This window comes from Tachyglossus aculeatus, chromosome 21 (assembly GCF_015852505.1).
Source record: "Tachyglossus aculeatus isolate mTacAcu1 chromosome 21, mTacAcu1.pri, whole genome shotgun sequence".
Taxonomy (NCBI): Eukaryota; Metazoa; Chordata; class Mammalia; order Monotremata; family Tachyglossidae; genus Tachyglossus; species Tachyglossus aculeatus.
In genome coordinates, this window is record NC_052086.1 from 2,884,749 (window position 1) to 2,898,364 (window position 13,616).

At 48.8% G+C, this 13,616-nt stretch overlaps 1 protein-coding gene across 2 annotated transcripts; it reads right to left on the reverse strand.

Annotated features, from left to right (window-relative positions):
* Positions 1 to 1,371: 1,371 nt before the first annotated feature.
* ZMAT5 (zinc finger matrin-type 5) lies at positions 1,372 to 9,305 on the reverse strand. 2 transcript variants are annotated; one of them, XM_038763520.1, is made up of 6 exons: positions 9,224 to 9,305; positions 4,290 to 4,457; positions 2,851 to 2,913; positions 1,940 to 2,020; positions 1,655 to 1,775; positions 1,372 to 1,544 (listed from the first exon to the last, which is right to left on the reverse strand). In XM_038763520.1, exons 2-6 carry the CDS (start codon positions 4,414 to 4,416, stop codon positions 1,415 to 1,417), a joined length of 522 nt encoding a protein of 173 aa, XP_038619448.1. In that variant the 5' UTR covers positions 4,417 to 4,457; positions 9,224 to 9,305; the 3' UTR covers positions 1,372 to 1,414. The 2 variants fall into 2 exon arrangements, with proteins under 2 accessions (XP_038619448.1, XP_038619449.1); XM_038763521.1 differs by lacking the exon at positions 2,851 to 2,913.
* Positions 9,306 to 13,616: the final 4,311 nt, after the last annotated feature.

A 13,616-nucleotide genomic window follows, 5' to 3' on the forward strand; every position in this document is an offset into this window, starting at 1 on the left:
GAGCCCCGCCATGTGGGGATGGGAGACAAGGAGGACGGGGCTGATAACCACAGGGGAGACCCAAGTCTCCGCGTTTGTATTTATTATTTTAATCTCCCCTGCATTAAAAATGCATCTCGTGGGGCAGAGGGAGGGCATCCATCAAGCAGGCAAGAGGAGCCCCCGGAGGGGCCGCACGGGGGGAGGTGGGGGGCTCCCGACCCAGCTTCGCTCCTTCAAACGGGGCGATACTGTCATTAGCGAGAAGTTCCACCCTTTTTGGAGCTTGGGACGACCCAGACGGAGCAGAAGCCGGAGCCGGGAAAAGGGGAAAAGGATGGGGGGGTGGGGTGGGGGAGAAGCTACAGCTGGGGGTGAGGGGAGGGGATGGACCGGGATTTCCCCTCCCTCCGGCCTCCTCTCGGCAGCTTCTATCTGCTCCTCGGACCTCAGCCCGGCTACTGTCTGACCGCTCAGCCCGGTGAGGGTCGAGGTGGCGGTGGTGGGGAGACTGAGTCCCAGGCTCGGCCCAGTGTGGGAGTAGAGGAGGGAGGAGGATGGGAGGATGCCGCGGAAGGGCCCACCTATCAATCAACTGTACTTTCTGAGCTTTACTGGGTGCAGAACACTGGACTAAGCACTTCAGAGAGGACAATACGCCTGAGATGATTCAAGTTGGGTGGGCTGCCCCTGATGGGGGACAGGGGAGTTCAATTCCCCTTCACTGTCTGCCAGAATGTGTCTGTTTATTGTTATATTGTCCTCTCCCAAGAGCTTAGTATAGTGCGTACGGTAAACACTCAATAAATACGACTGAATGAATGAAAAATCCCTGAGAGGGGGGTGGGCGGGTTATGAGTTGTAGGGAGACCCTGAGGAGGCCGCCTTTCCCCCGGGGAACCCCCAGGATGTTTGCTTTTCTTCCTCTCCCTCCGGCTTGGGCAGAGCGGGCAGGAATCCCAGCGCCTCATCTCACCTGCAGTCAGGAAATCCCGGCTGTGCCTCTAGTGCCAACGCAGTTGGGTGGATACTGATCCCCTGGCGGGGAGTGGGGGCCCAAGCTGAAGAGGAGGGAGGTTTTCCAGAGGAATTCGGGGGCCGGAGCAGAAGCCGGAGCTGGGAAAAGGGGAAGAAGACGGGGAAGGGACGGGAAGGAGCCGGCTTCAACGGGGAACCATGATTTCAATGAAGTGGACACGGTTTGACTGGGGCATGCCCTCTCCCCCACCCTCCACCTAATAACTGTAGTATTCGATAAGCACTTACTATGTGCCGAGCACTGTTCTAAGTGCCGAGGGAGATACTCAGTTCCTGTCCTACCAGGGGCCCATCCCCATTTTACAGAGGAGAGAACTGAGGTCCGGGGAAGTGAATGAAGTGACTTCACTGCAGGATGCTCAATTCTTTATTAGGAAGTGGGGTCCGGCGGCCCGCGTCAGCCCCACTGGGCGCTGGATTGTAGAGCCCAGCCCCCCGGGGGAGGAGCCCGCAAGGAGGGGGGCAAATCCTGGATGGGGGGCCACCCCGGCGGGTACTGGAACACGCTGGATTTCGCCGACAGAGCCCTGGCAGGGAAGGGGGAGAGTGAGTCAGTCGATGAGACGGCGGATCTGGTCCACCCTCGTCCTGAGGTGGTGTGGCCGTCACCCTCCCCACCCCCGCCGGTCGGCCGTACCCGCTGCTCTGTGCCGCGTTGAGCCGCAAGGCCCGCCTCTCCAGCCACTCCTCGATCCCGGCCTCGGGCCCGTCCGTGCCATCCAGCTGCTGCAGCTGCTGCTCCCGGGAACGTCTCTCTTCTATGAGCATCGGGAGAGCGGATGACGGTAGCCCCGCCGCCCCCCAGCCCGCCCCCCGCACGGCTTCAGGTAGACCCCCAGACAGACCGCACAGAGTAAGCGCCCCCATGATAAGATGGGTCGACTGAAAGATGGTTCCCCGCAGCGGGAGGTGCCCAGCGTACCATGCACTTGGGCGCTCAGCCTCTCCAAATCGCGCTCTGTCAGGTGGGAGAATCTGCAGTTGGAACCGAAGTCGCACTGGCCTGGAATGAAAGCGTGGTGGTAAAGTTGGCGTTGGCGGTCAGCCGGCCCCGGCCCGCGCCCGTCCCGTGCCCGGCCCTGTGCTGAGCGCTGGGGACGATGCCACAGGCCACAGAAGCAGGGCGGGCCTGGGGCCTGTGCCACAAAGGGCTCACAATCTAAGCGGTAGTGAGGACTGGACGGAGGAAGTAATAATAATGTTCTAACTTACTTAATAATGACATATTATAATATGTAATAATAATAACATTAATAATAATGTTCTAACTTACTAACTTACTAACTTACCCGTCCTCCCCCGGGCCTGGAATGCCCTCCCTCTGCCCATCCGCCAAGCTAGCTCTCTTCCTCCCTTCAAGGCCCTGCTGAGAGCTCACCTCCTCCAGGAGGCCTTCCCAGACTGAGCCCCTTCCTTCCTCTCCCACTCATCCCCCCTCCATCCCCCCCATCTTACCTCCTTCCCTTCCCCACAGCACCTGTATATATGTTTGTACATATTTATTACTCTATTTATTTATTTATTTTACTTGTACATATCTATTCTATTTATTTTATTTTGTTAGTATGTTTGGTTTTGTCCTCTGTCTCCCCCTTTTAGACTGTGAGCCCACTGTTGGGTAGGGACTGTCTCTATATGTTGCCAATTTGTACTTCCCAAGCACTTAGTACAGTGCTCTGCACGTAGTAAGCGCTCAATAAATATGATTGATTGATCCTAACTGGGAGAGGCGGAGCTGAAAACGTTCCCGGTGAGGGGGGTGGATTTGGAGAATCGAATCGTACAAGGGTGGGTGACGATCCGATCCCAAATCCCAGGGCCCCGGCTCCTCACCTGTTTGGAGAAACTTCCGGCAAGGCCTCTTGTTCTGCTCTTCCACCAAGATGGCAGCGGCATCTGTGGGACAAGGGAGGAGGCAGAGGTGGCCAAGGGCAGGGCCAGATGGAGGGAAAAAGATTGGGGGACGGGAGGGCATCTTTCCCCTGAGACAAAGGGCCTGTCCCACCATCCTAAGGGGGACGGAGAACGGGAAGGCGATCCCCATTTTACAGATGAGGAAACTGAGACCCAGAGAAGCTCAGTGACTCGACTATGGTCACCCAGCAGGCCGCTGCGTGGGCAGGGAAAGTTTTCGGCGCATCCCATTCCGGTGGCGTGTTAGAGGAACGGTGGGCGGAGGGGGACGGATTCCGTCTGCCACCCTTGCGGGGGGAGCCTGCCTTGTCGCACACAGTAAGCACTTAATAAATACGAGCACCAGCAGATCAATCAATCAATCGAATTTATTGAGCGCTTACTGTGTGAAGAACACTGTACTAAGCGCTTGGGAAGTACAAGTTGGCAACATATAGAGACTGTCCCTACCCAACAGTGGGCTCGCATTCATTCACTCATTCAATCGTATTTATTGAGTGCTTACTGTGTGCAGAGCACTGTACTAAGCGCTTGGGAAGTACAAGTTGTCTAAAAGATGCCAGGGACGGAGGCGCCCCTTGCCCGGGCGGCAGGGGAATGGGGAGATGTTTGGTGGAGGGCGGCGGCAGAGAGGCTCACGGTAACACCATCCCCTCATCATCATCATCAATCGTATTTATTGAGCGCTTACTGTGTGCAGAGCACTGTACTAAGCGCTTGGGAAGTACAAATTGGCAACATACAACCGCGGGCTGTGAGGTCGGCTTCCCTCCCGTTTGCTGCACACACGAAAGTGCTCAATACATACTACTGACTGATTACTATTTGATGAGCGCAGAGGACTGTGCGAACTGCTTGGCAGAGTAGCCCTCGAGGAGTCTCCGGTCTAGCGCCTTGTTAGGGAAACAGGATATGTTGCCAACTTCATCATCATCATCAATCGTACTTATTGAGCGCTTACTGTGTGCAGAGCACCGTACTAAGCGCTTGGGAAGTCCAAGTTGGCAACATATAGAGACGGTCCCTACCCAATAGTGGGCTCACAGTCTAAAAGGGGGAGACAGAGAACAAAACCAAACATGCTAACAAAATAAAAGTAGGATATGTACAAGTAAAATAAATAGAGTAATAAATACAGTCCCTACCCAACAGTGGGCTCACAGTCTAAAAGGGGGAACTTGTACTTCCCAAGCGCTTAGTACAGTGCTCTGCACACAGTAAGCGCTCAATAAATACGATTGATTGATTGAAATGGTCTGTTTTCCGGACTGGCCCCCCTACTTAGCGACCGAGCGCCGTGCGAAGCGCTTGGGAGAGCAGAGGAGCGTCGGCAGGCCCCTAAGAGCCCAGGGACCCACCTCGGAAGCGGTCGAACCAGCCTTTCTTGGCTCTGAGGTGCTGCACGCCGTTCAGGTGCTTCTTGCGGTTGTGGAGGTTGTCTTGGAAGGAGCGGTCGCAGTAGTCGCAGAAATATCTCTTCCCCATGGCGCTGGCACCCCGCTCCACGCTCCAACACCGGACACAGCCTGACGAACAAAGGAGAGGGAGGGAGAGGGGTTAGGACCCCCCGGCAATCAATCTGTCTCCCCCTTCTAGACAAATAGAGAGGGACTGTCTCTATTTGTTGCCAAATTGTACTGTCCAAGTACAGTGTTCTGCACACAGTAAGCACTCAATAAATACAACTGACTGGTGGACATGTTCCGTGTAAGTAAGGCCCCTCCTGTCTAGAGGAAGAGAATTTCTTGTCAATCTGTTGGGGGATGTAGAAACTGTGGTAATGGAAGCAGGACTACTGCTGTTTTCCTGATAGCCGGGGTGTTTTTTTAAGCGCTTACTATGCGTCAAACACTGAGGCGAATCAAGGCCTACCGTTGTCGTCATAACTGTATATATATATATATGCATATATGTTTGCACATATTTATTATATATACCTGTATATATGTTTGTACATATTTATTACTCTATTTATTTTACTTGTACATATCTACTCTAATTTATTTTGTTAATATGTTTGGTTTTGTTCTCTGTCTCCCCCTTTTAGACTTTGAGCCCACTGTTGCCTAGGGACCGTCTCTATATGTTGCCAACTTGGACTTTCCAAGCGCTTAGTACAGTGCTCTGCACACAGTAAGCGCTCAATAAATACAACTGATTGATTGACTGACTGAATAAATGAGCTCACATCCTCCAAGAGGCCTTCCCTGACTGAGCCCCCTTTTCCCTCTCCTCCTCCCCATTCCCCCGCCCTACCTCCTTCCCCTCCCCACAGCACTTGCATATAGATTTGTACAGATTTATTACTCTATTTTACTTGTACATGTTTACCATTCTATTTATTTTGTTAATGATGTGCATTTAGCTTTAATTCTATTTGTTCTGACGACTTTGACACCTGTCTCCATGTTTCGTTTTGTCATCTGTCTCCCCCTTCGAGACTGTGAGCGTGTTGTTGGGTGGGGACCGTCTCTATATGTTGCCAACTTGTGCTTCCCAAGCGCTTAGGACAGTGCTCTGCACACAGTAAGCGCTCAATAAATACAATTAATAAAATTAATAATTACATAATTAATACTTATGTATTAATAATTAATAAATACAATTAAAAAATATGACTGAAAGAATGAATGAATCCCTGACCAACCCAAAGTCCTGTCACGTGTGGCTCGCCCTGCTAGCCAAGGTTGGGCCTCGCACCCTCTCGACCTCTCCCCGCCCTTTACGGGTTAATTCATTCATTCAATCGTATTTACTGAGCGCTTACTGTGTGCAGAGACCGTACTAAGCGCTTGGGAAGTACAAGTTGGCAACATACAGAGACGGTCCCTACCTAATAACTGGCATTTGTTAATGACGATAATTATGATAATAATTATGGTATTGGTCAAGCACTTACTTCGTGCCAGGCACTGTACTAAGCACTGGGGTGGAGAGAAGCAAATCGGGTTTCAGTGATAATAATAATAATGAAAATAATCATGGCATTTGTCAAGCATTTACTATGGGCCAAAAACTGTACTAAGCGTTGGGATGGATACGGGCAAATTGGGTTTAAGTGATAATAATAATGACAATAATCATGGTATTTGTTAAGCATTTACTATATGCCAGAACTATACTACGAACTGGGGTGAATACAAGCCAAGCGGGTTGTACACAGTCCCCGTCCCACGTGGGGCTCACGGACTCAATCCCCCTTTTCCAGATGAGATAACTGAGGAGTCCAGAGCAGTCCAGCGACGTGAGCGGAATTAGAACCCGGGACCTTCTGATTCCCAGGCCCGGCCTCTATCCGCTAAATCTCCCAAGGGCCTAGTACAGCGATCGATTGATTGATGGACGGATGGATTCAGAAAGAGACGGCAGAGGGTCTTCAAATCGCAGGCTCGGCGGTCCTCCTCAGACCTGCCCGCCCCGAGACAAGGACCACTGACAGATGAAATCCGGCATCGCTAAGAGGGGATGTCTTGCCAATAAATTAACGGGAACTGAATCGAAATCATAAAACATGAAAGCCAAAAATTCGGGCTCGGCCGGCTCGGGAGCCAGAGGTCATGGGTTCTAATCCCAGCTCTGCCACGTCTGCTGTGTGACCTTGGGCAAATCACTTAAATTCTCTGTGCCTCGGTGACCTCATCTGTAAAATGGGGATTAAGACTGTGAGCCCCACGTGGGACAACCTGATCATCATCATCATCATCAATCGTATTTATTGAGCGCTTACTGTGTGCAGAGCACTGTACTAAGCGCTTGGGAAGTACAAGTTGGCAACGTATAGAGACGGTCCCTACCCAACAGTGGGCTCACAGTCTAAAAGGGGGAGACAGAGAACAACACCAAACATACTAACAAAATAAAATAAATAGAATAGATATGTACGAGTAAAATAGAGTAATAAATATGTACAAACATATATACATATATACAGGTGCTGTGGGGAAGGGAAGGAGGTAAGGGGGGGGGATGGAGAGGGGGACGAGGGGGAACACTACACTACAACACAGGCGAGGGAATTGAGGCCCAGAGAAGTGAAGTGACTTGCCACAGGTCACACAGCAGACAAATAGTGAAGCAGGGATTAGAACCCAGGTCCTTCTGACTCCTAAACCCGGGATCTATCCATGAGGCCAAGCTGTATCAATCCCACCACTGAATGGAGTGCCTGACACCTAGTTAGCACTTAACAAATCCCACCATTATTATTATTTATTGAGCACTTACTACGTGCAGAGCATTGAACTAAGGGCTTGAGGGACTACGATAATCAGGGAAGGCTCCCTGGAGGAGAAAAGAAAAGGGATTTACCCTCCTGGCTGAGTAATCCTGCGTTTTGAGGGGTGGTTTCCTCTTCCCTTTTATAGCCTGACCCAATTTGATCCCCTCCCATGCTCCAGGTGAGAATTCACTGATAAAGTCAGTGTGAACAAGGGAAATTTCACACTCTCTGGGTGTGGCTCAGTGGAAAGAGCAGGGGCTTGGGAGTCAGAGGTCCTGGGTTCTAATCCCGGCTCTGCCACTTGTCCGCTGTGCGATTTGGGGCAAGTGACTTAACTTCCCTGTGCCTCAGTTACCTCACCTGTAAAATGGGGATTAAGCCTGTTTATTGAGCGCTTACTGCGTGCAGAGCACTGGGCTAAGCACTTGGAAAGTACAATTCGGCAACAGATAGAGACGGGCCCTACCCAACAGCGGGCTCACGATCTAGAAGGGGGAGGCAGACAACAAAACAGAACAAGTGGACAGGTGTCAATACCATCAAAATAAATAGAATTATAACTATATGCACATCATTAAGTAGCACGGTTTAGTGGAAAGAGCACAGGCTTTTGGAGTCAGAGGTCGTGGGTTCAAATCCCGACCCCACCACTTGTCAGCTGTGTGACTTTGGGCAAGTCACTTAACTTCTCTGGGCCTCAGTTCCCTCATCTGTAAAATGGGGATGAAGACTGTGAGCCCCCCGTGGGACAACCTGATCACCTTGTAACCTCCCCAGTGCTTAGAACAGTGCTTTGCACATAGTAAGCGCTTAATAAATGCCATTATTATTATTAAAATGGGGATGAAGACTGTGAGCCCCCTGTGGGACAACCTGATCCCCTTGTAACTTCCCCAGCGCCTACAACAGTGCTTTGCACATAGTAATAATAATAATGATGGTATTTGTTAAGCGCTTACTATGTGCAAAGCACTGTTCTAAGCGCTTTATAAATGCCATCATTATTATTAACATGGGGATTAAGACTGTGAGCCCCCCCGTGGCACAACCTGATCACCTTGTAACCTCCCAAACGCTTACAACAGTGCTTTGCACATAACAAGCGCTTAATGAATGCCTTCATCATTATTATTATTCACATGGAAATGAAGACTGTGAACCCCCAGGGGGACAACCTGATCCCCTTGTAACCTCCCCAGCGCCTACAACAGTGCTTTCCACTTAGTAATAATAATAATGATGATGGTATTTGTTAAGCGCTTACTATGTGCAAAGCACTGTTCTAGGCGCTTAATAAATGTCATCATTATTATTAAAATGGGGATGAAGACTGTGAGCCCCAGCGTGGGACAACCCGATCACCTTGTAACCTCCCCAGCGCCTACAACAGTGCTTTGCCCTTAGTAATAATAATAATGATGGTATTTGTTAAGCACTTACTATGTGCAAAGGACTGTTCTAAGCGCTAATAAACGCTTAACAAATACCATCATTATTATTAAAATGGGGATGAAGACTGTGAGCCCCCCCGTGGGACAACCTGATCCCCTTATAACCTCCCCAGCGCTTAGAACAGTGCTTTGCACCTAGTAAGCGCTTAACAAATGCCCTCATTATTATAATTATTAAAATGGGGATGCAGACCGTGAGCCCCCTGAGGCACAGCCTGATCACCTTGTAACTTGTAACCTACCCAGCGCTTACAACAGTGCTTTGCGCATAGTAGTAATGATGGTATTTGTTAAGCGCTTACTATGTGCACTGTTCTAAGCGCTCTTAAGCGCTTAACAAATGCCATCATTATTATTAAAATGGGGATGAAGACTGTGAGCCCCCCGTGGGCCAACCTGATCCCCTTGTAACCTCCCCAGCGCTTACAACAGTGCTTTGCACATAGTAAGTCCTTAATAAATGTCATCATTAGTATTACTACTATTAGATCCCCCTCTCTGGACTGAAAGCCCAGCGCTTAGAACAGTGCTTTGCACCTAGTAAGCGCTTAATAAATGCCATTACTATTGTTATTATTATTGTTTTTATGCAAATTAGGAGGCGGTTTGTTGGGACACTTACAGTGGTCGCCCTTTTGTGAGCCTCGCGCTGCTCCTGGGCCTCACACGTCACGTGCCGCTCTCCTCGGGGGTCACGTGCCGCTCCCCTCAGTCACGTGCCGCTCCCCTCAGACACGTGCCGCACTCCTCAGTCACGTGCCGCTCTCCTTAGTCACGTGCCGCGCTCCTCAGTCACGTGCCTCTGCCCTCAGACGTCACGCGCCGCTCCCCTCGGGGGTCACGTGCCTCCCCCTCCCGCACTGCCTGCTGGGACTCGTAGTCCTCCCCTCACCGCCTCGTGGGCCTCCCCTCAGAGCTTCATTCATTCATTCAGTCCTATTTATTGGGCGCTTACTGTGCGCAGAGCACTGTACTAAGCGCTTGCGAAGCACCAGTCGGCCACAAAGACGGAAGACTAATCATTTGGGGATTTGTTAAGCGCTTACTATGCGCCAAGCACTGTTCCAAGCGCTGGGATACATGCAATTTATAATAATAATAATAATAGTAATAATGATGGCATTTGTTAAGCGCTTACTATGTGCAAAGCACTGTTCTAAGCGCTCGGGGGGATACAATGTGATCAAGTTGTCCCACGTGGGGCTCACAGTCTTAATCCCCATTTTTACAGATGAGGTAACTGAGGCTCAGAGAAGTTAAGTGATTTAACCAAGGTCACACAGCAGACTTGTGGCGGAGTCGGGATTCGAACCCATGACCTCTGACTCCAAAGCCCGGGCTCTTCCCACTGAGCCACGCTGCTTCTCTTGAATTTATTCATTCAATCCTATTTATTGGGCGCTTACCGTGTGCAGAGCACTGTACTAAGCGCTTGAGAAGCGCAAGTCGTCAACAAAGACTGAAGAATGATCTTTGGGGTATTTGTTAAGCGCCTACTATGTGCCAAGACTGTTCCAAGCGCTGGGATACATACAGTTCATTCAATCGTATTTATTGAGCGCTTACTGTGTGCAGAGCACTGTACTAAGCGCTTGCGAAGTACCAGTCGGCCACAAAGACGGAAGAATAGTCATTTGGGTATTTGTTAAGCGCTTACTATGCTCCAAGACTGTTCCAAGCGCTGGGATGCATACAGTTCATTCAATCATATTTATTGAGCGCTTACTGTGTGTAGAGCACTGTACTAAGCGCTTGCGAAGTAGAGGTCGGCCACAAAGACGGAAGAATAATGATTTGGGTATTTGTTAAGCGCTTACTATGCGCCAAGGCTGTTCCAAGCGCTGAGATACATACAATTCATTCAATCGTATTTATTGAGCGCTTACTGTGTGCAGAGCACTGTACTAAGCGATTGCGAAGCACAAGTCGGCAACAAAGACTGAAGAATGATCATTGGGGTATTTGTTAAGCGCCTACTATGTGCCAAGACTGTTCCAAGCGCTGGGATAGATACAATTCATTCAATCGTATTTATTGAGCGCTTACTGTGTGCAGAGCACTGTACTAAGCGCTTGCGAAGTACCAGTAGGCCACAAAGACGGAAGAATAATGATTTGGGGATTTGTTAAGCGCCTACTATGCACCAAGCACTGTTCCAAGCGCTGGGATACATACAATTCATTCATTCAATCGTATTTATTGAGCGCTTACTGTGTGCAGAGCACTGTACTAAGCGCTTGCGAAGCACAAGTCGGCAACAAAGACTGAAGAATGATCATTTGGGTATTTGTTAAGCGCCTACTATGTGCCAAGACTGTTCCAAGCCCTGGGATAGATACAATTCATTCAATCGTATTTATTGAGCGCTTACTGTGTGCAGAGCACTGTACTAAGCGCTTGCGAAGTACCAGTCGACAACAAAGACGGAAGAATAATGATTTGGGGATTTGTTAAGCGCCTACTATGCACCAAGCACTGTTCCAAGCGCTGGGATACATACAATTCATTCATTCAATCGTATTTATTGAGCGCTTACTGTGTGCAGAGCACTGTACTAAGCGCTTGCGAAGCACAAGTCGGCAACAAAGACTGAAGAATGATCATTTGGGTATTTGTTAAGCGCCTACTATGTGCCAAGACTGTTCCAAGCGCTGGGATGGATACAATTCATTCAATCGTATTTATTGAGTGCTTACTGTGTGCAGAGCACTGTACTAAGCGCTTGCGTAGTACAAGTCGGCAACAAAGACGGAAGAATAATGATTTGGGGATTTGTTAAGCGCCTACTAAGCACCAAGGCTGTTCCAGGCGCTGGCATGGATACAATTCATTCATTCAATCGTATTTATTGGGCCCTTACTGTGCGCAGAGCACTGTACTAAGCGCTTGCGAAGTACCAGTTGGCAACAAAGACGGAAGAATAATGATTTGGGTATTTGTTAAGCACCTACTAAGCGCCAAGGCTGTTCCAAGCGCTGGGATACATACAATTCATTCATTCAATCGTATTTATTGGGCGCTTACTGTGTGCAGAGCACTGTACTAAGCGCTTGGGAAGTACCAGTCAGCAACAAAGACGGAAGAATAATGATTTGGGTATTTGTTAAGCGCCTACTAAGCGCCAAGGCTGTTCCAGGCGCTGGCATAGATACAATTCATTCAATCGTATTTATTGAGCGCTTACTGTGTGCAGAGCACTGTACTAAGCGCTCGGATAGTACAAGTCGGCAACATATAGAGACGGAAGAATAATAATTTGGATATTTGTTAAGCGCTAACTACGCGCCAAGCGCGGGGATAGATAGAATTCATTCATTCAATCGTATTTATTGAGCGCTTACTGTGTGCAGAGCACTGTACTAAGCGCTTGGGAAGTACAAGTCGGCAAAATATAGAGAAGGAAGAATAATAATTTGGGTATTTGTTAAGCGCTTACTATGCGCCAAGTACTGTTCCAAGCGCTGGGATAGATACAATTCATTCATTCATTCAATCGTATTTATTGAGCGCTTACTGTGTGCAGGGCACTGTACTAAGCGCTCGGGAAGTACAGGTTGGCAATGTACAGAGATGGAAGAATAATGATTTGGGTATTTGTTAAGCGCTTACTATGCGCCAAGCACTGTTGCAAGCACCGGGATAGTTACAATCCATTCATTCTATTGTATTTATTGAGTGCTTACTGAGTGCAGAGCACTGTAGTAAGCGCTTGGGAAGTACAAGTCGGCAACACATAGAGACGGTCCCTACCCAACAACGGGCTCACAGTCTAAGCTCTTAGTACAGTGCTGTGCACATAGTAAGCGCTCAATAAATACGATTGATGATGATAAAAGGGGGACACTATGTGCCAGGCACTGTACTAAACTCATCAGGTTGGTCACAGTCCATGTCCCGCATGGGGCTCACAGTCTGAATCCCCATTTTCGAGGTGAGATAACTGAGGCTCAGAGAAGTGAAGTGATTTGCCCAAGGTCACGCAGCAGAGAAGCAGCATGGCTCAGTGGAAAGAGCCCGGGCTTTGGAGTCAGAGGTCATGGGTTCAAATCCTGGCTCCGCCAGTTGTCAGCTGGGTGACCTTGGGCGAGTCACTTCACTTCTCTAGGCCTCAGTTCCCTCATCTGTAAAATGGGGATTAATCAATCAATCAATCAATCATATTTATTGAGCACTTACTGTGTGCAGAGCACTGGACTAAGCGCTTGGGAAGTACAAGTTGGCAACACATAGAGACAGTCCCTACCCAACAGCAGGCTCACAGTCTAGAAGGGGGAGACAGAGAACAAAACAAAACATACTAACAAAATAAAATAAATAGAATAGATATGTACAAGTAAAATAAATAGAGTAATAAATATGTACAAACATATATACATATATATGTATATATATATATATATATATATATATGTGTGTTCGAGTTCCGCCTCCCCCACATGTCTGCTGTGTGACCTTGGGCAAGTCACTTCACTTCTCTGTGCCTCAGTTCCCTCATCTGTAAAATGGAGATTAAGACTGTGAGCCCCACATGGGACAACCTCATCTCCTTGTATTCCCCCCAGCGCTTAGAACAGTGCTTTGCACATAGTAAGCGCTTAACAAATACCAATATTATTATTATTATCATTATTATTATTATTATTATACAGGTGCTGTGGGGAAGGGAAGGAGGTAAGACGGGGGTGTGAGCCCCCCGTGGGACAACCTGATCACCTTGTAATCTCCCCAGCGCTTAGAACAGTGCTTTGCACATAGTAAGCGCTTAATAAGTGCCTTTATTATTATTATTATTATTATTATTATTATTATTATTATTATTACTATTGTGGCCGAGAGTGGGTTAGAAGCCCCGGCTTTCTGTCCCGCAGGCCCGTGCTCTATCCACCAGGTGGCGCTGCTTCTCTCCCAAATCGTGATTCTGGGCGACCGCGCCTCTCTACCGCCACCTGGTGGCACTTTGCTCCTCCAGTCATTCATTCATTCAATCGTATTTATTGAGCGCTTACTATGTGCAG

Coding starts and splice junctions, on each gene's coding strand:
- ZMAT5 (XM_038763520.1), bottom strand. CDS start 4,416: ATGGGGAAGAGATATTTCTGCGACTACTGCGACCGCTCCTTCCAAGAC. Junction 2,914..4,289: donor CTGGTTCGACCGCTTCCGAG/GTGGGTCCCTGG, acceptor CTTGTCCCACAG/ATGCCGCTGCCATCTTGGTG. Junction 1,545..1,654: donor AACGCGGCACAGAGCAGCGG/GTACGGCCGACC, acceptor CTTCCCTGCCAG/GGCTCTGTCGGCGAAATCCA.